Raw genomic sequence first — 27,649 nt, 5'->3', positions numbered from 1 at the left:
TTATCCTTAACTGGGAAACCAGTCAAAGCTATCTATTAATCTCATATATATTGGTTATAATTTCCTTTAAACATCTCAGTAACTATAAAATAGATAATGATGACAACATCCCCTGGTAGGAATAAGTATTTGGATTAAATCAAGGAGTTGGGTGATTTAGCTGATCAAGGTTACTGCACTTGCAGAGTATGTTCAGGGAAAGCTAGACAAACAAGGAGAAAAATAGATTTTTAAATAATGAATATTTTTACTATTTTTTCATTCTCATTTAAAAAAATCTTATTGCCCCATCTCTTGCTGCTCTCTGAGGATTTTCCCTCAAAATGGTGTCTCAACTATTGCAGATAGCAGAGCACAACACAGGCATGGAAATGAACTGTTCTCACTGGGGAATGAATTAAGTGAACAGAGAGCTAGCATGATAAATCAAAGGGAATCCTTACTGCCAGCTAGAAAAACAGCTGCTTTATTTATTACCACTCTTATTATTCAACATGGCAACTGCAGGGAAAAAAAGTGTCATTAGTACACATACTTGTTCACCTTTGGAGAATTCATATTTGTGGGACTCAGTGGTTTCAACATGGGTTGAATAAAAGAGAAAAGTGAGCTCCATCGGGCATTTCAGATGAGATTTTCATAGTGGGAGATCTACTGCTTGTAGGAACTGCCTATGTCAGTGTGAAAGAAAGAAATGAGTCTCCTGTACTCTTACTTCTGCCTCTCATAGCCAAGAAAGAAGCATTCCGTGACTATTGATGCACACCTATGGACACAAGCTTCCCTCACTATGGTCACTGGCTAGTGATGGCATGATTAGACAGGAGTCACTCAGCAAACCAAGAGTTACCATGTCCTTTCAAAACTCGTGCTGAAGCTGGGGGAGAGAATGGAGAGCCATGGTGGCTGGGAAATGTTACCTGACAAACTCGATGTCAGCCAAGGTGACTTACACCGCTCCCGTCAGTTCAAGCCAGACTGTAGCATGGCCACTTTTCTAGAGCACAGAGAGAATGCAGCCAGCCTATATCTCTCAGCAGACTCCTCAACTACTCTCATAGCTTCTCCTCAGGCATCTCATTCTCAGAGGCTCCAGCTCCTAGCCACAGATCCAGATATAGTGCTCTATATACCAACTAGTTTGATTTTGCCCCCTTTGTGGTGCCTAATCCACATAATACAGTGCTGAAAAACATTAACGTCACAATTATGCAAAATATATGTACAAGCTCTGACACCAAACTGCAGAATACACACAGAATGTGGCTTTACTATTCATATATGGCTGGAATACAAATTATTTTTCTAGGAGTGGGAAGAGGAAAGTAACAAAGTCCTCACACCCACTCTTCATATTTCCGTTTTGTTTCTGATTTGGTGCAAATTAATGAATATTAAATTGGCTCCAGTCCTCAGGAAATTTTTAGTCAAAAATTATAAAACCAGACAAAGTGAAAAATTCCATTTTCTGTTTGCTTACCTGGAATACCGTGGTGAGCAGGTTTCCTATTCAACTGGGTGACTTTTTGGTATGTTTTTTTGCAGGTTTTTTGGTTTGGCTTTGGTTTCAGCAAACAAGTAGTCTTCAGTGTTTTTACAGCAGTGGCTATTACAGAAACTATGTCTCTTGCACTTCTTATCTTGGAGGGTGGACAAAATAAACAAACTGAAAATAACACTACAATGAACAGTAAATGATGAATGACTTACAATACAAAAAACAGTGTAAAAAGGAAGACAAGTTTAAATATTGTTGTGTATGAAAGGGATGAAAATAATACAAGGATGAGAATAAGTAAAATGATAGGCTGGAACATCTGGGAAAGTAAATACAAAGACAAAGAGAACAGTCAATTAATGGAATAGCAAGTCCAAAGTTTCAACAAAATAAATAGTGAATCAGACTATGCTTGTGGAGGGACCAAGTGCCCATCTCCCATTTATTTCAGTAGGAGTTCTGCATGGTCAAGCCCTGAAACGTCCAATTGTTAAATGTTCAGTTGTTGTCATTTGTTTAGAGAAAATACTAATTAGTTTGTTTTACATTTGTGTAAGTCCATGCAGTACCCTGCCTTTAAGCTAATGGGAGCTCTACAAGCTCAGAACTACTGCTAGATCAGAAAGTGTGCATGCTAAATGCCGTCTCTGTTTGATTTCATGCAATACGTGTATAGTAATTGATTAGCTTTAAACTCACTGCGTCTGTGACTTTCTGATACAAGGAAACAAAAGACTAATTAGTCAGCATAGGAATAAGAATAGCTTTCAGCTTCACCTGGCAACTACTTCGACTGTAAACTAGCAAGATAGCACAAAGTAAATTAACACAGCAAGAGACTTACAAAACATTGGATAACTTCATTAGCAATAACAAGATACGCCAACTATAGGATTGCATGATAAGATAAGGGTAGGTAATTTTCATTTTTCATGGCAAAAGATCTTGAGTCAGCAAGGAGTTTGCTCCCCAAAACCTCTCTGAAATAATTCTGCACGGAAACAAACCACAACAAAGATGCTTGTTACTGCTGCATGCACGCAGTGACTAACAGGCCTTCAACAAGATGCAATCTGTTATAGCAATTACAATATTCACATTACTGTGTGGCTCTGGGACTCCATAAAGTAGATTTGTATGGTTTCTTTTTATGTGGTTTGCCACATTCTCTATGATTTTTGAAATTAAATATTTCCTCCTGTTTAAAATTAATAAAATTTTCCTTTTATTCATTTAATAGGAACCCAACCACTAAGAAAACAATCATGTCCATTTAAGAATCATGTTCATATGTGCCAGAAATACTGTCTGCACTGCCTTTTGTGGCAACGAAGGCCCAACTCTTTCAATTGCAATTGCAAAGCCAGAAAGGAGTGTTCTACCTCCTAGAGCATAATTTTAATTTCCAGGACACCAGACTTATTCACTGTTAACAAACAACCCTATTGGTAGAATATGTTTTCATATGGCCAAATGAGGATTTTAAGTAATATAAGAAACAGTGACTTTTGTCCACTGCCTAGAATAAAGAATTTTCTTTTTGTGCCATATATCGAATTTGAGGTTTAATTTGCTTGGCAGAGCCTTTTTACCTGTAGGCCGTAATAAGTAAAAGTCTACCTGACTCACTGACAAAGGTTCATCTGCACTTCGATCGTCCGAAGACTTTGGAACTTCGAGTCTGTCGATGAAAGCCTGGAGCTCTTTCCTGAAGGCCTTCATCTGCGCATTGATCCGGTACAGAAGCTCGTGCTCGCGTATTCTGCTGCCATCGTCTTCCTCGTCCATCAGTCCAAAGAGGTCCCCATTAGCTACATAAATCCTCGCCTCTGTGATGATGGTGCTCGTGTCAGAAATTAAGCGATCTATTGTCTTGCCCAGCCGCTCCGCTTCAGAGCGAATGTCCTTCATCTGCTGCCTGTCGGTGAAGCTTTTCTGCCACCCCGATGGCGTTGGATAAAAAGACCTTGTGGGTGTCAGGCACCGAATGTTGCGCACCTCTTCGGAGTCACTTTCCCCACCAATGGGACCTTCCCTTTTGCGGTGAGGGGGGCGGGAATCATCATCGCTCTCCTTTTTTCCTGCATCGCTTTCTGCATCACTGTCCCTAGGGCTGCCACGGATACCAAGATGAGAGGCCAAGTCGTAGCGCTGCATGTTGGACATCAAGACTCTGTTCTCATACTGGAGCTGCATGACTTTGCCACTCAGCTCATTGATCTGCATTCGTGCAGCTTTTAGCTCCTCCTGTAACGCTTCTGTCTTGGCACTGTCATGGTGCCTAGAGCTCTCATGAGCCCCAGACTTGTACTTGTATTTGTTGAGCTCAGCTGTTATGCGTTTGTTTTGTTCTTCTAAATCAGCTACATTTCTCCTCAGCAATTCTGTTTCATCTTCTACTAGCTGCAAATGCTGTCGTAATTCTGACAGGGATTCACTCTGCTCTCCCAGGAGTGGGTTAGTGGTCCCAGAGAAATCATCTCCTCTTAAATCATCAAGCTCTGCTTTCAGTCCTCTATTTTCTACTTCTAGTTCCACTATTTTCCTCCCTAGAATGTTAGCTTCCTCCTCCACAAGCCTCAATCGAAGCTTGAGTTCAGCTTCTCTTGTGGTAGGTGGCCCACCCGCTTCACCTTTTGGCAAGGGACTGTCCAAATCCCCATAAAATGATCTGTATTTCTGCAGCTCGTGTTCAAATCTGTCTTTCTCTTTATCAATTTTAGCCATTTTCTTCCTCATCAAGGCTGCTTCTTCTTTGACAAACTGTAGCTGGCATTTCAGGTCTTCATTGTCATCCTTAGGAAAAAAAAGCATCATTTGAAGAAACTTAAACAGGAGACCTCCAGGGAATTGCCTTAACTTACAAGATTAACAACCACAGGTACATGGCTTTAGATACAAAGATATTTTCCTGAAATACTTTTTCACTGATCAATAAATTAAAAAGAGAGGAAAATACTATTTTACTTGTGACTAAAATTTGCACAGTCCCCAGAAACAACTGGGGGAGTCAGGTACAAGGGGGACTTGTGAAAACCCTTATATTTTCTACACTTGCAGCATTATCAGACTTTACAGTGTTCAAAAATCCTGAAGTCAGCACACATAGAGCCTATAAATCTTGTTTCACTGGTGCTGCCATTTACTTTGCCTAAAAGACAGAGTAGATGAAAGCTGCTGTGTTCTGTTGCAGCACCAAGTTGTTTTAGGTGGTCCTTGAGATTAATGGTGTCTGACTGTAGATGTGGGGTAAGAGCTCTTCCATTTCACAGCATACAGAAAAACAAAGGGCAAAGCAAAAAGCAAGCCAAGTGCAAAATATGTAAACCATGTACCCCATTTCCATAGTTCCCTGAAGTCTCCACATAAGAATCGAAGCTACAGTTACTGCAACATACCTCTGTTGGTGTCTGCTGTGACTTTTTTTCTGATTTTGGTAGGTCTTTGCTTCCTCTCCTTTTCAGTGATTGCTGCAATTACAACAACAGGACATGCACTGAATTTTTCTATAGGTATACTAAAGATATATATAATTTGTATATCATTAATTTCAAAATATAGCAAATCAAATGCAACTACAAAGGAATTTTTGAGAAACCAAATACATAGGGAAGATGCCATTGCCCAAAAATAAAACAGCAGTGGCACACAAACAAGATTTTAGTTTAATCAGTCTGTTACCTTTTTTACTCAACACATTTTAAGACTAGTGCATTATGAATGTTTAACACATGATGAGAGCGGTAGGAAAGCAGGCATCCCAAGTAGTAATTTACAGATAGGAAAACTGAGACAACCAGTGAAACTCAGCTTGCCCATTTGTTATTAACCCTGGTGGGGCCAAGGCACAAAGCCTTAGTCTTAGACTTTGTGGTAGGACAGCTACACAAAACAGTGCCAGTGAGATCTGTCAGCTGAGTCCAGTGTACATGTACAAGCACACCTTTTTCTGTGTCCCACCCTCAGGCTTCAAGCTTGCAGTGTACTGTGGTCACACCTCCCTAAGAGTACACTGTAGACAAACACACATAGTCTCTAGGTTTGTTCTGTTTTCAGAACATAATTCAAGTAAATACCATTTAAAACTGCTTGGACTACAAAGTTCTAGTGAGAAACAAATCATATCAGCTCAAGAACAGAAACACACAAAACACAGACACAGGTCTGCACCACCATATGAGTGTGATTCTTTGGTGTCCTCTCATCTGCTCTGTAGCCCAAGAGAGTAGGAAGGAAACTCCTGCTTTCAGAGCAGAATGCACTGGGAATGAAGCCTGCTAGTGTATCCAGCAAAGATCTTGTAGCTGCTGACAGCAGAAACTTTGTTAGTGGAAAAGCAGCAGCAGTGGAAAACAACCGCTGCCATCCCACTGGCAGCACTCAACACTGATCACCAAGAAAACAGCCAGAGAGAGGTAAGTGAATGAGAGAATATGTTAATACATAACAGCCCACTTGCAGCTGTTCCCAGTTTTTATGTTCCCCAGGTAAACTGTAGGCCCCAAGGCAGGACAGTGATATAACCAACACCATCTCCCTCCAACACTGCGCTCTAGTAGAAAGATCCTTCCAGAAACACACATTTCCCTGCACCAGCTGGGGGAGAATTCAGCTCTATCTCAAAGCCATCCAGTTCCACAGACTGGGAACTAAAATAAGCTCATAATCCTCAAGAAACAGAGTACAGAGGGTGGGCATGCTGTACATAACAATCCTGTGCACCATTCGCCTGCTGGTATGAATAATTCTTTCTCCTGCAGATCAACTCCATTAAAAATTCCTATACTCATGGACTGCTCATTTAAAAGAAAAAGTTAATGCCATAGAAACACTCACATGTAAATGTGAGCAACCACAAGAGATGACTTTTCATGAGGTTTTCTGCTTAAATTTACCACTGAATTAAGCAAGAATTTAAAAATATTATGTCAGATTCAGAATCAGAACTAAAATTCAATGACGTGTACACCAAGAATCAGAATTCAAATTTTTATGTTTCCTTCAGATATATTGAATGCTCTCAGTACACCAAACAATAAAACAAATCAAAGATGATAGCTGGATAGCTGTAAAACACAGGCTTCTAATGGAATCCAGAAAAGACATGAAAATAATTAACTCAGTTTTCCCTTTAAGTATAAACCCAAAAACTTTGGGATCCAGTCTATAAACAAAATGGTTCTTTTCCAGAGTCACCCACCAGTTACCCTGTTGTAGAAATGGTACATTTATTTTTGGAAGGGTTGTTTGTTTGTTTTTCTTTTAGAATAGGCAAGTTTATAAAGCCTTAAACTTTCAAAGGAGTAGGTTCTTCCTCTGTATTACCCTTAATTATACCACTATGCATCACCATTTTGAAAAAACTCTTTTCAAATCAGTTTGCACTACAAACTTTTCCTTGCCCCATATTCATGCAAATACCACCCACTGATAATAATAATATTAAATAAATAAACTTATTTATTTAATAATAGCTATAGTTAAACTATATTTCTCTTTATCACCTAAATGCCTTTTGTTCACCCTGCTGAGCTCAGCATCCTCCAGAAATAATGAAGTTCTGGAATGCTGAGCTGAAACCTCTTGTACTTTTCAGAAGATAAGAGACATAAGACAAAGTACTTTTCTACGTTTGATGTGAAACAAAAAAACCCTGTTTTTCTCCTTTCTTACTCTATTTTTTTTGGTGTTTCTTTTAGTAGTCAGGATAGCGACATTCTAATTACAACAGTAGTTGTGGCTATGTAATGATTAGGCACTGCTTTCTATTCTACTCTACTTGAATTACAACCAACCCTCCAGAGCTTGTATTATTCACCAACAAAATCTCAGCATTTAGCAAAAAATTTATAGCAGAAAGCAATGAAGAACATGCACAATTCAATTAGCAGGATGATTTGGGTAAGTAGATTAGGCCCAGCTGGAATTAGTATGATCTCTTTTCATATGAAAAACACCATGAGACAATTTCTGATCACTAGAGGTTAAGACCTCACACCTCTCAGCTGACAGACAATATCTTCACAGTCACAGTGTCCCACAACATCATGTCAGGATGCTGAGGCAATATCACCAAACAAAGAATGACACATATCAAGAAGTATATTCTGCTATAAATATTTAATTTTTGCTATAAAATACTTAATTTTTGAGCGTTTCTTCCAGGTGTGCATTTCACAATTTACAGTGGCTACTCTTTCTATCCTTTCTCTCAAGCCTTGTACCACTGCACTCTTCCAGTTCAATTTTCAACATGAAAAAATTTATTGCTGCTAATGAAATAAGTGATGAAATTCATCACAGCAAAATGGAAAAAGGAAAAAAATGTTCAAACTAACATATGGCAGAACCAAAAAATAGCAACTCAAACTCTTGCATGCAAATCTTCATTCTAACCCTGAGACTGGACACTACTAAAATTGTCAGCACACTGCTTGTCATTAAAAGCCACCTCTGCTGTTTTCTCAACTGTAGCAAAAAATCTGCCCCTCACATGCTAGAATTGGTTTTGAGAGTTTGTTGTGAAGGGCAGTTTGTGGGCTCAGATAATTTTCTTTCCATATAATTTAAAAAATCCTATTCAGAAGTGTCCACAGCCTACATAAGCCTGCAGATAATGTTTGTATTAGATGCAAACCAGATCCCATGCAAAGGGCAATTCTGTTGTGGTGCTCAGCACCATCAGTTCTCCAGTGACCTTCACTGGAGTTCATCCAATGTCTTGCTGGAGATGCTAAGCACTTCTCAAGATGGCATAATCATTCCCTTGCCAGCCCTAAATTGTAAGCCAAATGTGCACTCCTAACATTGCCTGTCATGCCCAGTGCTTCTCAGGTGGAAAGAGACCTGAAATCTAGTCTGAGAATAACACAATACAGAAATAATTGCATCACACTCTACTGAGGAGGAAAGCTATAAAATGAACTCAAGTTCTTCCTACCTTATTCTGAGCTACAATAAATATCTCAGCAATTAATAAGGAATCCTTAAGTAAAACCTACCAAGATTTTTCAAGATTCTTAGGTTTGATTATTGCAAGTCTGATCTGGGAGTGTTATCTAAACATCACTGTAGGCAGCCATGGGAGGAATTCCTGACATATCAAGGGATTTATGCATGCACAGAGGCCCTGTAACAGCCTTTATGCCTCCTCACAGAACAGGGCAAAGGGTGTGCAGCTCCTTGAAGCTCCACAGCTACCAGGAACCTTCTCATCTGCACAAAACTGTGCTGTAATTGGCTATAGTTAGCTGACTCCCAACTGCTGTGACAAATCTGCAGAGCTTTCAAAAATCAGAGTAAACCTAACACCGTCTTTACAGTCTTGAAAAGTCAATGAATATTGAACAATTTTTGGGCTGCAAAAACTTGACTCTGTGTGGCACAGAGGGACTATAACTAGGCAAATGAAAATTTGCCATAAGCTTCTCTCTGCATTTTCCCTTTAATCAATATGGCTGGGTAAACCATGGAGTTGGATCAATTCAGACACAAGACAGTTTTTTTAGTTTCCTGCCACCGGGTCTAATGTAGTAAAAACTAAATTGACACTATCCATATTGGCAAATTGAAAATGTATATTCTCCCACAAAAAAAAAAAAATCAGTTTTAAAAAAATTATTCCTTATTCTGCAACTCTTATAAGTGCAATTTGCCAGCAACTAGCTCAAGACCCTGGCTTTGTCTGTCATTGGCACACGTACATAGAATGGTACAATACTTTACTCCTTCCACCACCACTCAAGAGCAGGAGGAGTCTTGAGTATTTCTGTATTCTACTTGCTTGCAAAATTAAGTCAGGAATGAAAAAGCAGAGGATAACTGAGATGCAAAAGTCAGAACCTACCTGTACACAAAGCAAACACTAAGCATGTCCCTATTAGCTGTTCCAATACTCTCTTCCTATTAAAACTGGTATATTTCAAAACACTGCTGAAGAGCAATACAAAATGAAAACAATCTTTACTACTCCACTAGAGAGAGAAAAATTGTTCTCATGTAGTTTAATGACTTCATATTGTAGAATAGAAAAGAGGAGATGCCCTCCAATATTTGTATTATTTCATTTGCATTTATTTAGGAGTTATTTCAGTTATCACTTTCAGATCTTTTACAATTATTCATTTGCCAATTAAATGAGGAAAAAAATATAAAAGAAGGGAAAAATATATGCAACATTTGCACTTTACCTAGAGAAACCTTTTGCAATTTGAATCAAAACCGCATTGCTAGAGCATATTATAGTAACTCCATGGTGTAACTAGGCAAAAGCATTCTTTGCAGTGCATAAATGAAACAGCATATTTATGCTTCCATTACATTTGCTTCCTTTTTTTCCATATTCAAAACAGTGACAGAAGATGAAAGATGCCTTTCCAAAGCTCTCATTATGTCCTGGTCAAATAGCTGGCCAAACTGATACCTTGCTTTCTGTGATTACACACTCCTTCATCCACCAGGATACCATGAAATAGTGAAAGCAATTTCCCTGATGAGGAAGAGGTCTTCTGCCATTTGAACCTTTCAAAACACGGAAGACCTAGACATGATTAGTTCCCTAATGCTATCCAACTAGGCTTTGTTATAGAAGCAGAAATCACAATCACACTTGGCTCCCTAATCTTGAAATGCAAAAGAAAATCTCAGAACACCATGAATATTTTGAAGTGCAAGTGCAGGAATAAGGTATTTTACTGCATAGTGATGCTAGTTAAATTTCTCCTAGGGCTTCCTAAGTTGGTGTTTATTTGCCAGCTCAGCTACTTGTCTGGTCTGAGAGAAGAGATTCAGTCTTTCTGTCAGGGTTTGCACAATGCCTAGTACAATGTACTGCTCCAACCTTTATCTGGGACTGACAGCATGACAGACAGCACGTCAATATAGTTAAAACCACTACCATATAACAGTAGCAATAATCACAGGCACGGACATGCATATGGCAATTATGAATTAAATACATATGAGATTTCATCAAATGTAAAGTGCTTTTTCTCACACCTAGTACCACATGTAGAGTTTTTCAGTCTTATTAGAAGGATATCTCAGAAGACATTCCAAATAGATTTTCATGAGAATGGGAAAGTGCCAACAACCAGATTAGGTTCATTGCCTTGGTTACACAAATGCATATATATTAACCAAAGTGTAGTTACAATATCCCAACAAAAAAGGTTTGTGTCAAAATGAAAAGTAATGAGAAGGAAGGTAAGAATGATTCTGCACATAGTGCACACCTCTATACTGCTCATTGGAAATGTATAGAGAAGCCAGTTCTGCAAAGCTGTGGGCTGATCACACGTGTCTATTTGTGTTCATGCTCATTTGATACTAAAGAGTTGCATTAGATGCACAGACACACTTAAGAGTCCCTCACCTGGATTCACAGGGTGGGACAGCATCAAACACAGGCACATCCACGTGCATCTGTAGGCTTTGAAGCTCACCCTCTGAGACTGTGCACTTCTGACAACTTCCAGTTATGGGAACATCTCACCAAAAAATCAGACTTTTTGGTTCATTTGAAAAGATGCAAAAATTGGAGATGAACTCAGATAGGAAAAATTCTGAAATCAGCATCTGGTCTTGAAGCCTGAGCAGTGACCAGAAGATTTTCTGTTAACAGGGGAAAGAAATTCAGCTATCACATGTCAGCAATCACTACTGTGTCCTTTGGCTATAAGAAAGGATCTCCTGTTACTCTTGATATCTTCTTTTGCCTCTGTTTACTTGGGGAAGTTCTTCTGTAAAGCTTGCTCTTTGTAAACTGGCTGAAAAATATTTTCTGTAATACAACATATGGGGAAGTTTCAAAGGTACTTGGAAAGTTTGGTTAATGAAAATGAAGCCGTTTCAATGGAGTGCTCTGAAGTTATACCAGTGTGATCCCGCCACTATTTAGATACTTTTTGATGAGCAGCTCAAGTAAAGAAGGTGCCCCAAAAAAATAGACCATGGAGGCTAGAAGCTGAAATGGAGGGAAGATGTTTTAGCAGTTTGGACCTCCCCACACCTACTTTTCTCACTCTGGTACCAGTCTGATCTGACAGTAGCTAAGCCTGCATCCAATACTTTTCCTGCTATTTTAACAATGCAAAGATGAAGATGAGGGGAGGGAGGATATTGCAGCCCTGGCTAGAGCAGAGTGTCCAGCTGCTTCACTAACTTCAAGAAGCTTGTGAGACCAGTGACTTGAGCCCCATGTCCTGTCCTCCTAAATGATGACTCTTCCCCCTAACTGAAACTTGCTCATGTTTATATGGGAAATGCTTATTCCCAGGAAGGGAAAGGGCTGTGGTTCTTAGGCTGACTTAAAACCTTAACTTAGAGGTTGACTTAATACTATTATTTAAATGTTCCCTTTGCTAGAAATGTGAAAATTTCATTCTGAAAAGAAGCTTAACAGTCTTCAGCTCATTATAAATATTTGATCACTGGAATGTATTTTTAATTAGCTATCATGAACAAATATTTGACTCTTCAGCATTTATTATAAATGCCATTGAACCAGCAAATCACCTGCAAATTAATACCACAGCAGCTGTAATGGGGTTATGCAAGAATCAATTCTAGGTCCTACTCTAATTAACTTTTTTTCTTGCTAACTGGAAAGAAGACCCATAAAATAACATTGGATAAAGACTGCAGATAGGATAAAGGTTGGAGAAACACTAAGTATTGAAAAGGATGGTCACTGACACAAACCTTTGTGCAATCAAATAATATATGTTTTAATATGACTAAATATGAAGATACAGATGTAAGAACAAGGAGTGAAAACTATGCTACGACAATAGGAGCACTGCCTAGAGAGAAGAGAAGATCTCTTGAAAAGCCACATCTCTGAAAAAAACCTGCAGGGTCATAGACAATAATCAGCTCAAATAATATCGAGGTGTAATTTTGTGACCAAAGGGTTTATTAACATAGGCTGTAGGTATTAAAACTGAGGTTCACTGTGCAATAACTCTCCACAGAATCAAACCAGCCTCAGGCAAGTGGGAAGATTCAGTTCCAAGTTGTGACTACCCTTCTCCTTTGAGGGAGGTCAAATTCCTTACGTAGGTTAAATGCTTAATTTTTACATGGCTAAATGAGAGCAACCCTAAGCATGAAGATTTTAAAAAAGGAAAACAAACACCAAAGCATTGATGCTGGACTCTTGAATTTAGCAAGGCAGAAAGAAAGTATGTTTCTTGCCTGGTAACTAACTTTCAGATGAGAAGGGAGGTGCAAATTTTTACCTGTTACTGGGACAGTTTAGGAAGAGCTGTGGGAGGCTGTTCTAAACTGTCAATTTTTAACACAGACCAGTACCCTTTTCTGAAAAGTAGGCACCAGTTTGAATAAAATAGCTAGGGTATTTTATGACCTGCATTATTCAGAAGATCAGACTGGTTTATTATATAAGATAGCTCTGTCCTCTTAATTTTTGAACACATGAAACTTGACCAAAACTGGGGAGCTGAGCAACAATACTCCTAGAAGCACATCACAAGAAAAAGAAACCTTTGATTGTATCTGCATATCAGCAAGGCAATATTCCAGTTCAAAAGTCTTTCTGGAGGACTGTTACTGGTGCTTCTAATTAACCATTTAATCAAATATTTAAACTGTTAGCATCTGTAAACTTAAAATAATTGACACCAGCCTGTAATATAAAAGACTGCTGGTAATCAGGGCAGTTGGATGTCATGATCAGTCATGCTTTGCAGGGATGTAGAATCCTCTCATTACGGACAGCACTGATGGAAACAGATGCGTGGCAAATACCTTCTAAGTGCAAGTACTCATCTGTGACCTAAGCAAAGGGCTTTGCTGTTATCCTAACCTGGATTCATTGCTAAGCTAGCCAAAGCAAATTAAAACAATCATGCAACCAGGATCAGGCAAAGCAAAACAGACTTGATACCTGCAGGTTTTATTCTACACATCTTGATATATGCAGCTGTTAATACTAGCAATGGGGCGAAAGGGGGGAAATCATATCAAAAATTCTCAGCAGAAACAAACACTTCAGAAAATCACACCTGCACATTTAAGAGGTCAATCCATTGCCCTTTACTTCAAAATAAGAAATGCAGTGCTTGGAACTCTTAGCTATGGAACATTATCAAAATCTGAACTTCTCAAATGCCAGAAGCTTGCATTTCTTGATGTTACGAACACTGAAGTAAGTGAAAAAAACCCCAAAACATCAAAAGCCTGATGCTCTTGCTCCTGGTTACCATTGATTCCACATGATTCAGAAGAGCTGCTGAGGCGATCCCAGAACCCAGCACACCCTATAGCTTGGTATTGTCCCTGTCAAGTGACATACAATATAGCAAATAGCTATAAATGTGTGCAAATGAGAGGGTCTAAGAGAGGACAGGGTCTAAAAGAAGAGGGTCAGAGCACATCATTCTGCTCTCTGGAATGTCATATTCTTCCAGGGCAGCTCAGAGGTAAAGCACAACCAGCACACTGCCAGTTGATGTAGAGTCAGCTGGCTGCCTTGAACAATGACACACAGAAGCCATTTGTTGGGCAGTGTTCCCCACCACTGTACTGTGTACAATACTTCCCTTGTTACACTTAGCTCACCATGCATCGCTCCCGTAGTGCATGTGAGGTGTGTGTCTGATGCAGAGTTGAGTGCTTTGCACACAGACACACACAGGTACAGTGGTATGGCACAGAACACAAGTAGAGGCACAAACCACTGTGCAATATCAGTGCCGCAGGGAAAATGCCCTGCTTGGTAGCATGTAGCTGCCTCAGATCTCCACTCACTGTGTTTTGCCTCAAAAAAAGTCTGCTTGGACAAACCCTGAGCTCTCCTGTTCAGCAAAAGTAACCTGGAAACCATTTCCTTTCTCCCTATCTAGAAGTGACCTTTTCTAACCCTTGTATGCTCCACTGCATAATGGGAAAATAGATTCTGCTTGTTATTAACAAGAACAGATCAGAACACTTGAGGCTGAAAGAGACCTCTGTTATGACTGGCCCCCACAACTGGCCTCAGCAAAGTGCCCTGGCGCCTCCACAAATGGGCAAATGTTTTGAGTCATTAATCATCAATAGTCCAGTCTCTCACAACCTCTGAAGACCTAGTCCAGTTCCCCCTGCTCAGAGCAGAGACAATGGAAGCAAGGCTTCTGAGGGCCACGTCCTGTGCAGTCTTCAATTTCTCCAGAGATGGAATCTCTTTCCTCTACAGGCAGTGAGTTCAGTGTTTGAGCACCTTCACAAAAAAGTTAGTTCTTGTCCTGTTACTGAATGCCACTGAAAAGAGTCTTCATTCCTTCTTCTTTACATCCTATCAGATATTTCACAGAAACATAGATTTGGGGCCTCCCCAGACACGCTACCCACAGGCCCAGGAACCCCATTTTAGGTCAGCCCAGGCTTCAGGTCCTCTGTGACATGCAGTGAGTCTGCCTTTAGCTCACCACAGTTGCTCCTGTCACCAGTCATAGACTTCAGTGATACACATGTGGATTAGTGCTCCAGCTGAACCTTAGATCTGATTCATCACATTGAACCCAGCTGATAATCTGGACTGCATAATCTTTTATTTTTAAATGCACTGCAGTCAAACACAAGTGACATTATAAAGCACTGGCAACAAAACATTAAGTTGGGTTGATTTTTGGGGGGTTGAGTGAGGGTGAGGGCAGGGAGGAGGACGTGGGAAGATGGCTTTGAAGGAGAAGGACCAAGCCCTACCAAAAACCCAGAGAATCATACTACATCTTTTGTATCCTACCGTGTGCCATTGGGATACTAGTTAACAAACAGTATCACCTCGCCTTAGGAACGACATACTAATCATAGCAGCACATACAGAAGCTATGCTTGCTTCACTCAGCTTTTCTGATTCTGGAAGTACTGGGTGATTTATGCCAGCCACCTAAATTCCCAAAACCGTCATTCTGAAAAAATAATGAGCAATTACTATTGAATAGTAAATTTGGAAACTCCTGTGATAACTTTATTGTATATATCTCTGCTGTCCATGTTCCATTTGAGGTCTTGTCAATTTGTTTCACCTGTTTTTACACTGGAAACCGCACTGAGGTTACTCCCTGAGGGCCCGTGACATGTTTCAGAACAGCCATCTGTACTATGACATGACAAGGTTCCCCTTCCTTACACTGACAGCTGAGTTCAGGCAAAATGCAGCACAGCACGTACCTCCCTGGTGCTACTTCCTATTTATTCTCCTAAAGCTAGGACAAACTACCTACAGCTGTGAGGCTCTGCCAAATTCCTGTCAGGAACACAGGTACCTGAAGGACGCATTGGGAAATTCCATGTGCAGATTAACTGAAAAATTTACCAGGCTACAGAGTTCTCTGCTGCATTTTTAAACTGTAGGTTCACTAGAACATCCAGAGAATGTAAAGACAGAAAATTGTTTCATGTGGGATTTCTGAAAAGCTCAGTTTAACACTATGAGAAAGATAGCCCTGAAACCAGCAATGACCACATACGCTGAACAATAACAGAGCTATGGTAATTTTTCTTTCAATTTATAACCTGCTCATCTTTGACCTGTATCAGCACATTGCAAATACTCTGTTATTTCAGGTGTTTCTTTGAAGGGACAGGTGCACTTAAGCAGGACTAAATACAGTGGCATAAGGGACAGAAAGCATGTATAACTATCATTCATCAAAGCCTTGGTGGGACTTCCAGTAATATGATGACATTTGGTATACATTGATTCCATACAAAAAACATGTATCTAGACCTCTGGTTCAGCACTTAGAAAATGTCTCTGTTTTGCCTCTATAAAGCCTTCCAAGTGATAGAAGGCAATTTTGCAAAGTCATATGGATTTCCTCTAAATCTAGAGAATCCTGGCCTACATCTGTTTTCCCATTCATGTTTTTGTGCCAGTAGAAAGATATCGAATTTGTCCTCTCTATCATGCAATCTCTTTCTTTAAGGTCTAAAGAAGTCATACATAAAGTCTTACAAAAAAAAAAAAAATTCCAGAGACCTGCCAAAAATGACAAAATGAGCAAAAATAAAATGGGAGCTGGAATTTGAAAAGCACAGTGTATTATTAAAAAAAAAAAAAAACAAACAACAAAACCAAACCAAACAAAAAAAAAAAAAAACCCAAACCAAACAAAAGAACAGAACAAAACAAAACAAAAAAAACCCCTTAGTCAAAACAACAACAAAAGAACCAGGGTGGATTATATTCTGTCTATGGATACTGTGAAAAGTAACATAATAGAACTATTTAAGATTCACCTAAACCAGGGAGCTCATTTTTACACTTTTAAGTGACCTTGCAACTTTTTCTTTCAATAGAGCAGTCAGGTTGGTACCCCTTTGTCTAAATTACATATATAGATATTTGAATGTCCACTTGAATAAAGCAATACTGAAATTGGGAAGCACAAAAATAAAAACTTTTTTCTGTGACTGGGGACCATTAAGGAGCCCTCTAATGCTGTATTTCCGAGACTTTCCTCCATTTGTTAATGTGTTATAATGTTTTGGCAGCCTTAGTAAAGTCAGAAGTGAGATTGCCTACTTCAGCAGAGATCTAAAAGGCTTTCTCCTTCATATATCCAGGAAGTCATACCCTAAAGCCTCTAGCAGGAGAAATACATCTTTTACAGCCTGCCCTATGGTGAGTTCATGCTCACAAACCATTTTCTCTGATAACCAGTTACCATCTACCACCTGATCCACAGTTCCCACCCTGTCCATTACCTCCACAGACAACTGGGCATGGCAGCTGCATTGGCCTTGTCACTGCTGGTGATTGTCCCTTGCCAAGAAATTCCCAGCCGTGGGAAATCACATGGCAGCAACAGACTGGACTTGCTGTTCTGCACCTTGTTTGCCATCTAATCTGGCTCAATACCAAGTCAGAGAACCTTTGCCTAGCTTTTACACTAGTAAGTAAAATGGTCAGAGACTGTTCTCGGGACCTGATGCCAACTGGCACTTCACAATTCAGTCTCCTTTCAGCTACGATGACAATACAGCTAAACTTCCCTACAGCTTCCTTTCAAACAAGCAGGATCACATCCAATTGTCAATCAGTAACAAGCTCTGACCCAGGCGAGCCCCCAAATCATGCCCAAGCACTGAAGCAGTGGTAGCTGACCCAGGTCAAAACCATCTAAGGCACATTCTAGCAACTGCTTGTCAGTGTGTGGGCCCTTCCTTAGCCTGATTTACTCTACATATATCTTTTTTGACTGCTGGAAGTGATTCTGTAGCAAAGAACAACCTTGAAAAGAATGATTCAAGGAAAAAAAGAGAAGGTTTCAGGTGCCTGAGACCAGAATGCTGGGACTCATGTCCTTTCACTAAAACATAGTTTCTATGTGCTTGGAAGCTCAGGTTTTATTCTATGCTTCTGTTCTAGTTAGGTTTTTCTTAAGATGGTCATTAATTTTTTTTTTTCTTTAAAATACACCTTACTGCGAAGAGACTCTAGTTTTACCTGAAGACTATATGGATTATCAATTACTCCTTGGACAAGAGAACTTTCCAATCTAAAGCTGCTGCTATCTATCACAGAGATGAAAAAAATAAAAGAAGATTCTGACACAAGGAAGGAACTCCCATGTCCCCATGAAATCAGAGCAGCAGCATTATGTTTACAGATTTGAAAGAATTGATCAAGCCTTATTTTGCAGTTGCTAAATTAATTTCTGTTTTAAACCTATTCCAGATATACTCTTTTTCACTACAGCTGCCACTCTTTCATTATTACTTCCCAATTAGCCACTCCTTTTACACATCCTTGGGAATTTTCAGACCATTCAATAGGAATTCACAAAGCAGCACACCAACTTCAATGACTGAAAAATATCCCTTCCAGGCATCTTTACTCACAAAATCTCTTCACAGTAAGATATTTATGGAGCTTTAGTCTTTTGAAATCATTCCTTATTTTTTACATATGTTTTGGAATATATTATTATTGACCATCAGGCTGTTTATACTCAGTTTTGAGTAACTCTCTTGAAGCAAATGGCTCATGTGAATTGTTGATGGTGATACATAATTAAAATCCAGTTTTATGAAGTTTAAGTGTAAGCTGCTTCTCAAGTGTTTTTCCCTGTTTATGGTGTCATATTTTCAGAGAATTACTAGGACAGATTCTGCAACAGAGATTAATTTCTTTCTCCATTATGATTCTTTACTCATATTCAAAGAACCAAACCAAAGCAAACTCTGCATATCCCACTCCCTGTGAAATCACAGTGTGCTCTGAGCAAGTATGTCAGAATCACACCCTCACAGGTTATGAATAGCATCCCTGCTGAGTACTGTTTTTAAAGGAACAAAATATTTGGGCAGGATACCAAGGGTAACAGAATACAACACAAGCAAGTCTGACTGGGGGTTATACATCTGCTGGGATGTGGTGCTTAGAAATCACTGAGCTGTGCTTGGAGGTAGAGGACTTTTTTTCTTTTTCCTGTACAAACTCAGGCAGACACTTGTTTCTCATCTCTTTTTTAAAAGTCTTCTAATTATCCTGTTGCTCTCTTCGTCAGAGTAAATGGAATTTTCGTGAGCCAACAAACTGAAATTCCAGATCACGGAAACCCTCTGCTTAAAGGGAGTGTTGGTAAAAGAGTTGTTGATTGACTTAGCATTGGGTACTCCAAAAAACATAGGAAGAAACCGGTCTTGTAAGAGCCCTATTAAATCCTCCCCTGCTGCCATCTGGTGCCAGGAGCAAGTAAATTACTGTAACTGTCCAAAGAGTTCCACTTACTGCACTGAGCCTGTGAGGATGAGCAGCTACAGCAGCCTCTCATCTCACTCTGCTTGACCTTGCTCCCTCCATTACCAGCTGTTTGAAATGAGGCTCTAACTCTGAGGAAAACTGAAAATATGAGGTGCAATTATGGTGTGCTTGGGAGACAGAGGGACTTAAATTTTCCCTTTCAAACCAGAACAACCAAGTATCCATCTCCAGTGATTCATATGCATGGGCAACAAACAGAAGCTAGAAATCCATGAACATCTGCACAGTTATGACCTCACTGGAATCACAGAGACCTGTCAGGATAGCTCACATGACTGTAGTGCAGCAATGGATTGATGGAAATGCTAAAGGTGAAGAAGAAGGGTTGTGCCCTACACAAAAGAGCAGTTCAATTGCATTTGGTGTTGTCCTGTGACAGGTGATGGGCCAGCTGTGAGCTATGGGCAAGAATCAGAACAGAGAAGCATCCTCTGAGTGTCTTCTACTGCTCATCTGATGCACAAGGGGAAATAGATGAAGCATTTTTTAGACAACTAGTCACATGATTTCTGCAATGGATTGAAGACAATTTTTGCCACAGCTGATTAATAAGTCAGCTGTGGCAATTACTTTGATGGACCTCTTGCAAACAAGGAATCACTGGTCAGAGGTTTGATGATCAATGGTAGCCCTGGCAGCACTGACAATGAGATGGTGAAGTTTAAGGTCCTGAGAGAAGGGACCAAGACAAGTACCAGGTGAGAAAGTTCTGAAAGCAACCAAAAATGTCATACTACTGTTGGATACAGCTGTCTTGCCTGTTGGAAGTGCTGCAAACCACCACTCTTTATGAGACTCGTTTCCAGTTTCTTGCAACCTCATTACATTTTAAACATTGCAGATTTTCCATGCCAAGCATCTGTCCTGGGATAAGTTATCAGCACTGTTGATATTTTGGGAAATTTCAGCAAATTATTCATCTCTTTTTAAGATGACAATATTCTTGTTTGCTCATAGTAAGTTTTTCTAGCAACTGTTCTCTTGAGAAGTTCCAGTGTGTCTGTGTTCCAGAACATTTTTGTGTTTATATACAATGTATACTTCATACTTTCCTAATTCATCAAAAGGATGACACAACCTTTTAGAAATTTCCCATTCCCATACATTACCAGGTAACTATTTATTGGAGTTTACCAGTTTGAATTGCTGAATATTCAGTATATATAAATTACCTCACCCTCTCCCACCACCAGCTATCAATCTGCGCATTTTCTTCACCTGCCAGGTTATGTTCCAACTCCAGGGCCAGGAGGCAAAGCCTAACTAGTCCTGCAACTGCTGTTCCATGAGGGTCTGGATAAAGCTGAAGCCAGGCATTAGAACCAGAAATGTTCCCTCAGGTGCTCAGAGTGATACAGTTGTTGTTTCCTAGCACAGGGAGTGATCCTCCACTGCTCTCAGTCCAATGCAAAAATGAAGAGCTACGGCTTAGAAACAAGGAAAGGAACAAACCAAGGAAGCTGACAGATTTGTGCAAGGGGGTGGAGGAACCAGGGGAAAAGTAAAAATTTCACAGCAGATAGGAGCTGTAGCTGTCAAATGGGGATAATATATTTGAAGCAGGATAAGAGCAAAATGAACTAGAAAATTCTTGGAAACCAGAGAGGAGATTGGACACTCCTTAAGAGTTGGAAGGATGCAAGGAAGGAAGGAATTGTGGTAGAGAAGAAAAAGATTGGGACTTAAAAACCAGAAGACAGCTAAGCAACCATTACTATCAGACATAAAGAAGAAGACAAAGAAGAAGACGAAGAAGACGAAGAAGATGGCAGAGAAAAAGAAGAAGAAAAAGAAGAAGAAAAAGAAAAAGAAAAGGAAAAAGGAAAAAGAAAAAAAGGAAAAAGGAAAAAGAAAAAAGAGAAAAAAGAAAAAAGAAAAAAAAAGGAGAGGGAAAGGGAAAGGGAAAGGGGAAAACCAGACACAGGATCAAGACTGAGTGAAAGAATCTGGAGAATGTGAGACAGTGAGTTATAGAAGACTTGAAATAAGTGGTTGTGGTTAAATGGCAGTAGAAGGGGCTTAAAGAGAGAAAGGGTTATGAGAAAGAAGAGATACTGGATTTTTATTCAAGAAAAGCTAGGCAAGCTGGTATTGGTGATCAAGGGGACTGGGACAGGATCTTATCAGATCTTCTGCAGTGTGAGTTTGCTGGTTTGAGGTGTTTTTTGGTTGGGTTGTTTTTTGGGTTTTTTTTTGGAGGGGGAGGAATTTGGAGTTGCTTGGGATTCTTCTACAGCAGCTTTTGTAGTGAAATTTCCAGCTATGCTTTTGATGTCTGTGCAACCTGAACTCAGAGATGTATAGAGAGCTAATCTGTGCTTAAACAGGGCAGGCAAAGGTTGCAAGAGTAAGCAGAAAATTGTAATTACTTTCGTGTGGCCCCACAGCAGTTCAGTGTCAAAATAAGAAACAGAATTCAGATTCTTCCTCCCAGCTCCAGTGCCCAGTTCTCCAGATCCTGTTGCCTTCTTCCATTTCCATGCAGTGTACAGACCAGACTGACAAGACAGGCACCACTAGAGCAAAACATAGACCCATGTAGGGAGGCATAGACTCCCCTGCCTGCAGTCTGACCCGAATGGGCAGAAGACATCTCTGGTTCATGTGCCATGGTTATCAAGTCCTGGATCTGAACTAAAAATCTGTGCTTAGAAGAAGAAAATGGTGGCTTGACAACATCACCCTAAAGTGGCTGAAAGAACCGAGCTGCCTTGCATCTGCCCAGCTTGGAGCACTAGCAGAGCAATCTATATCCATCCAGAAAGACACATGTCCCCAAAAAACACTGTGCTTCTTGCAACTGCATGTCTGCATTGCAACGAGGGTTTGTAAAGCTCAGAGTCCAGTACATCTGTCATATTTTCCCCCTATTTCATTTGTCTCATAACAAACCACTAAAGCACAGCTAACTGGGTGTTTGCGACGTAGCTGCAGCAAACAAATGAATATTTAGTTCATGATAACAAAAAGGTCTACAAGTGTTAGCTGGGCTTTACCAGTTAACAACAAATTAATAAAAGTTAATTAATTAATTAATCAATGAACAACATGTTCATCATTATTAACATGTTAATTTTTTTAATATCTGAAAAATTACATCTAGCTACTGCTAAGAAACAATTCCTCTACTTTGTTGTCAGCTTCCCAAAAAGCATTACAATTGATAGCAACCAATATTAAAGAAGAAATCAGCAGCAGTTGCTACAAATAAAACCAACACATTAAAAATCTTGTGTGCCTGTGTGGACATATGCAGGAATAACTTTAAATCAAATAGCTGCAGTTTGGGGGACTGAAAGTAAAAGCAACTGATAGAAAACGTATGCATTGCTGGAACACCTTCCAAATCCTGGATGCTTGCAAGCTTCTGTTGCTATGAACAACAATTTCTAACTTGTTGTGGAATTTATCATAATTATTTTTTTTCCAAAAGCTCCAAATCAAGAAGGCAAACAGCAATTACCTCTTTATATTAACGACAAATACATTCACATGTCTATATTCACCCAAATGTTCACTGGAGAACTCCAGATTTGACTCTAAACCAACACATCTGCTAGCATTTATCTTTTCTACATGTTTTCAGTCGATTTTCTGCTTTTTTTGAAACACCAGAGAATCCACACAGAGAGAACTTTGGCTTTGGTCCTGCCCTAGAGACTACCTACCAAAAAACTATGCCTTCTTTCTTGCATTTTCTATTAAGTCGTATTTTAATTCTCTGCTATCTCACACTGTTCATTATAAAAGGATAAGAAATTTCACATGGCAGTTGTACATAAATACATTTTAAGAATGGAAAGGCTTGGATTTCTGCAGTACATTTGATGACAAAAGTACAGAAATCAATCATTACATCTCCGAGCATTTTTACTGTGCAGTGAAACAAAAATGTTTCTTTGTCTTTAGAGAGGCACTTTCCCATTAATTCTAAGCTCAATAAAGCAATGACCACAATCCGGACCAAAAGGTCTTCCCTGTATTTCAATTTAAGCTGAGTAGAACTCCCTTAAGCAGGAGGTTCCATTGGTTATAATGGCTGTCTTGAAATGAGAAAGGATTGTAAATCCATGAAATTAGAGCAAATAATTCACAAGCAAACAGAAAATTAACATTATGACTATCTGACAATGACATTTAAAATGCATGAAACCTTCAACTGCCACAGAAGAAGAAATATTATTTGTCATGGAAAAATTCTAATGCAGACTGCTTTGGGTTGTTTTCATGGTTTTTCCATATAGACATTTTCATAGCTTCTTCATAGATTCTAAATTTCAACTCTGTAAGATTTAGTATTCGTTACCAGCACATTTCCATGGATCCCCCAAATCATGGCATATTTGCAAAGTGCATAAAAATTTGGCTTTGTTTTAAACCTGCTTTTCTCTGACTTGCACCTCCTCAACTACCCTCCTGTGCTGAAAGTCCTAGTCTAAAAAGGCAGCATTCACCTGCTGAAAGGGACACAGCAGGCTATTTGAAATACATAAATCCTGCCTAATTATGATGACACATAATGACTGTGCATGGCAGTTCTCCCTAGTTCAGTATAAGGATGTATTTCTGACTCCTTGTCCACTCCACCCCTACTATGGTATCAAGTCTTACTTCATGTTTTCCTTCTGGCTCAGTGCCCCCATTCTGTGCCACTGGGAATCATCCATCTGCTTCAGCTTCATGAAAACCATTATTGTATAACAGAGACCCTAAACATGACACCATTTATTCTGGAGTCCCCAGTACCCTTTCATTGACACCAACAGCAAAAACAGAAAGGGCTGAACACTTAAGCCAAAGAAAGAAGTGGAGAGCAGTGTGGGAGCAACAGAACCGTAATTCCGCATAGTGGGCCAGAGGGAAGAAGCACAATAAGGAGAAAGTGACTAGTGATGACAGGGACCGAGAAGCCCATTTACTGGCTTAATATCAAAGAACATAAACTATTAAACTGCCACTAAATATCACTGTAATCTGAAGGTGCTTCAGAAAAAAACAAGGCAAAAGAATTTTACAGCGGTATAACATATTGGAGAGAAAGAGGAACCAGAGATGAGAACCTAAAAGAAAATAGGGTCTGAATGGACAAGAATAACAAAAAAATTGGGGTAAAGCCAATCTTAAACACAAGTTATAACAATAATTACAGAAAGATCATGCTCTCATCAAGAGGCTAGTCCAGAAAATCAAGCTGTACTTAATGGCAGCAACCAGAGAGAAAACAGAAGATGAAAATCTCAGGGAGATGAGAGGAAAGCTGAATAAGGCTCATATTTTTTTGCATGCCCTTTTGAAATCTGCAGTTATCTGGGAAAGCAGCAGAAGGTGGAACAAACCACCTGTTTAACCTCTACTAACATGCTTGAAATTCAGTTCCTCTAAAGAAAACATTTGAATATTTTTAATACTACATCACTTAAAGGACTCATTTGCAGTTCCTAAAAATGCCTTAACATCATATAACTGAAAATTTCTTGCCTTTCTTGACAACTGAAATACATCTCTTCTGCTTCATACAAGATCAAAGAAGACACAGGCGTTCCTACTAGGATATATTCTTGGAAGTGAAAATTGGGGGCATTCATTGAGTTTTAAACATTGAACAGGAGAGCTGTTTCTAAAATCTCTTCTGAGAAGTCATTCTTAGTCAACAGTTTCTCCTTTTACTGCCTGCTTTGTTATCTCTGTCAGCCTGACTATGACTGCTGTAATGCAATTTTCTGCTTACTTAATGGCACGATATCTTGCATCTATATAACGGCAGATGGAGTAATTTTGAAGATTAATTAGATACAATATAAATCTATGCTTAGATTGAAAGGCCAGGTAGAGTCTCTCACTTCCCAGTACTCCAAAGAGCATGACTGAACAAGATGGGGAGGTGGCTAGATCCCCAGTATCAGTGAGCCTGCTAGTCCCTAGTAGTAGTTAGCAAGGGAAAAACTACTGGTCTTTGTAAAAACATGTGGGAAACATCATGTGTAAAGTTAGATGCCTCTGCCACACTTGAGCACACTTCCGGTAAGAATATTTATGTAGGTACAGTGTATCAAAGCCTCTGAACTCTGGTTACCATTAGTTCCACATTTCCCTCCTAGCAGAGAAAAAAAGAAAAAAACCCCACAATTTGGTTCCTGTTTTGCCTAGAAAACATCAAACATTTCAGTTTCTCCTCAGCTTCGCAATCATCAAGTTGTACTTCAGCACTCCTTGCAACTTTCAACTTTTGGCTGCCGTATTGCTTTCCCCCAAAACAAGTTATAGAAAAAAAACAGTTCAGCAGTAAGAATTTGAGATCTGAAAATAATTGGTGTAGAAGTAAATAGCAACACTAACCTCTTTCATTTTTTCCAGTTCATTCTGTAGTGCTTGTTTGGCAATTTCAACTTCTATAAGCTGCTGTCTTAATTTTTCATTTTCATCTTCTGTTATGGTACGTTTTTCTTCCACATTTTCTAACTCGTGATGAAGTCTCACTGATACATCTTTTGCAACCTAAATGAAACAGTATATCAAAATTAAGGTTAAAAAAAATTACTGTTGCAGGGCTTACTGCCTAAGCAACCACTTAGAGTTAATTCTGGATGTTTTGCTGGAACAGGTATGTAAGGAAACAGGTAGACAAGGACATCCACAGACAGAATTCTAAATTATTCCTTCCAAAAAATGGTACATTATTCCTATGGACTTCACTGGAAACCACATAAGACGTTAAACCCCAACTCCTTCTTAGGTTCTGTCACATCAACAGTTAAACAGGACCTTCACTACTCCTGGAGACAGTGCATCATCTATCTTCTCCCAACCACAGCTAGCTGATGCTTTTCAATGCACTAAAGCACATTCCCTTCAAATACTTGACATGCAACAGCATCTAAAAGCAGGGTCCATCTCCTCCAGCCCTGCCCTACCTGTGTCTACCTGTGACTACAAATGGACATACGTTTATTTTGACTTTGCTAGTTTCCCTCTCCTTGGTGGACAATTAGTGAAAATATTTACTACTATTGTCTCATTTTAAGATTAAAATACGAACAAACAACATTTTTACTGACGTTGTGTTCACCCAAATTAATTTTCAATGAAAATGAACACTAAGGTTTTTGGTTGTTTGAAGTTTTTTTAATGCATTTTCACAGGAATAGAGTTAAAAGGCATATGACAAGATCTAATTCCTCTTCCACAGGAAAAGCAATGAGAATCTTGCCCTGCAAGCCACTTGCACTATATTTTGTGAAACCACCAGAAACTATAATCACACATCAAAAATATTTAAATATACACTAATCACTGTGTTGATGGTGATTTAGACACACAGACAGACACAGTTTGAAAAGCCTCATTTCCTGCTTTTTTTAGAACTCTGAAAGCATAATTAATCCTACTTAGCATTAGCTGGGGGAGTTCAGCGAGCTGTCCTTCATGGCTTTTACTCAAACCATCTTATGTTAGTATGTCAGAGAGTTCTTTGACATACTAAAACACTAGAGAAAAAATAATAACTGTAAGCAAGCATCTAGAAAGATCCAATCTATCAGAAATCAGCAGCAGCTAGTGACTCAGCCTCCCTTGACAAGAAACCCAGTGTGTGTGTGAATTACAGATACAACACTGCAGTGTAGCACAAGATCATTCAATAACCTCCCCCACTGCACACGCACTCAAGGCACATAATGCCCAACAGAAAGAGCGAGTGGAGGGGAATTTCAATTATAACCATACTCCAAAGAGACTGCAGAATGAGCTGAGAAACACACCACAGGGCTTTAGCTTGATGTCTTTTCTTACACTTAGTAATAAACTGCTCATCTGGTTGTCCAACCAAAGTAAATGGAAAATCATGGGGGATATATAAAACAGCACCCTTACAGAACCTGTCTTCAGTCTATAGATACAGTCTGGATCAGTAAATAAAACCAAATTGTAATATCATTACTGGTAGCTGATTTTTCGACACAAAATCTGGTGGAATAGCTACTAATGCAGGAAAAAATACAGAGCATTCTAGAGCACATAGGAAATGGGACTCACTTATGCAATATACATTTTAATACAGCTATCTGCAAGACTGTATCTCTGAGGGATCAAGTTCCCTAATACATTGCAAAATGAACAATGCAAAATGAACAGTGTCAATTTGTATAGTTATTCTTCAGGAGAGGACATGGAAGCACTACAGAAAACTGCACGAGTTACAATTATGGTTAGCCAGCACCCAGAATTCTATTAGGCAGAAATTTGGCATTAGGCATTCATCCCTACTCCAAAGCAGAACATATTCATGAGCAGTGAGAACACTCTGCAAGAACACTGTTCCTTTCCAAAGAGTCAGTCATATTGGGAAACACATGGGAGAAATGCTAATTAATGCGAGC

At 39.3% G+C, this 27,649-nt stretch overlaps 1 protein-coding gene across 1 annotated transcript in view; it reads right to left on the bottom strand.

Moving 5' to 3' along the window:
- Positions 1 to 2,204: 2,204 nt before the first annotated feature.
- The window catches only part of MTCL3 (MTCL family member 3), a 28,364-nt gene continuing 2,919 nt past the window's right edge, over positions 2,205 to 27,649 (bottom strand). The window contains exons 3-6 of the mRNA XM_069010809.1: positions 25,611 to 25,769; positions 4,897 to 4,968; positions 3,119 to 4,294; positions 2,205 to 2,489 (exon numbers count right to left, since the gene is read on the bottom strand). Coding sequence (XP_068866910.1) covers positions 2,385 to 2,489; positions 3,119 to 4,294; positions 4,897 to 4,968; positions 25,611 to 25,769 — 1,512 coding nt within the window. The 3' untranslated portion in view covers positions 2,205 to 2,384. The remainder of the gene's footprint in view (positions 2,490 to 3,118; positions 4,295 to 4,896; positions 4,969 to 25,610; positions 25,770 to 27,649) is intronic.

This window comes from Aphelocoma coerulescens, chromosome 3 (genome assembly GCF_041296385.1).
Source record: "Aphelocoma coerulescens isolate FSJ_1873_10779 chromosome 3, UR_Acoe_1.0, whole genome shotgun sequence".
Classification (NCBI taxonomy): domain Eukaryota; kingdom Metazoa; phylum Chordata; class Aves; order Passeriformes; family Corvidae; genus Aphelocoma; species Aphelocoma coerulescens.
Note: the sequence above shows the minus strand (reverse complement) of the source record. Positions and strands in the feature narration are given on the sequence as shown.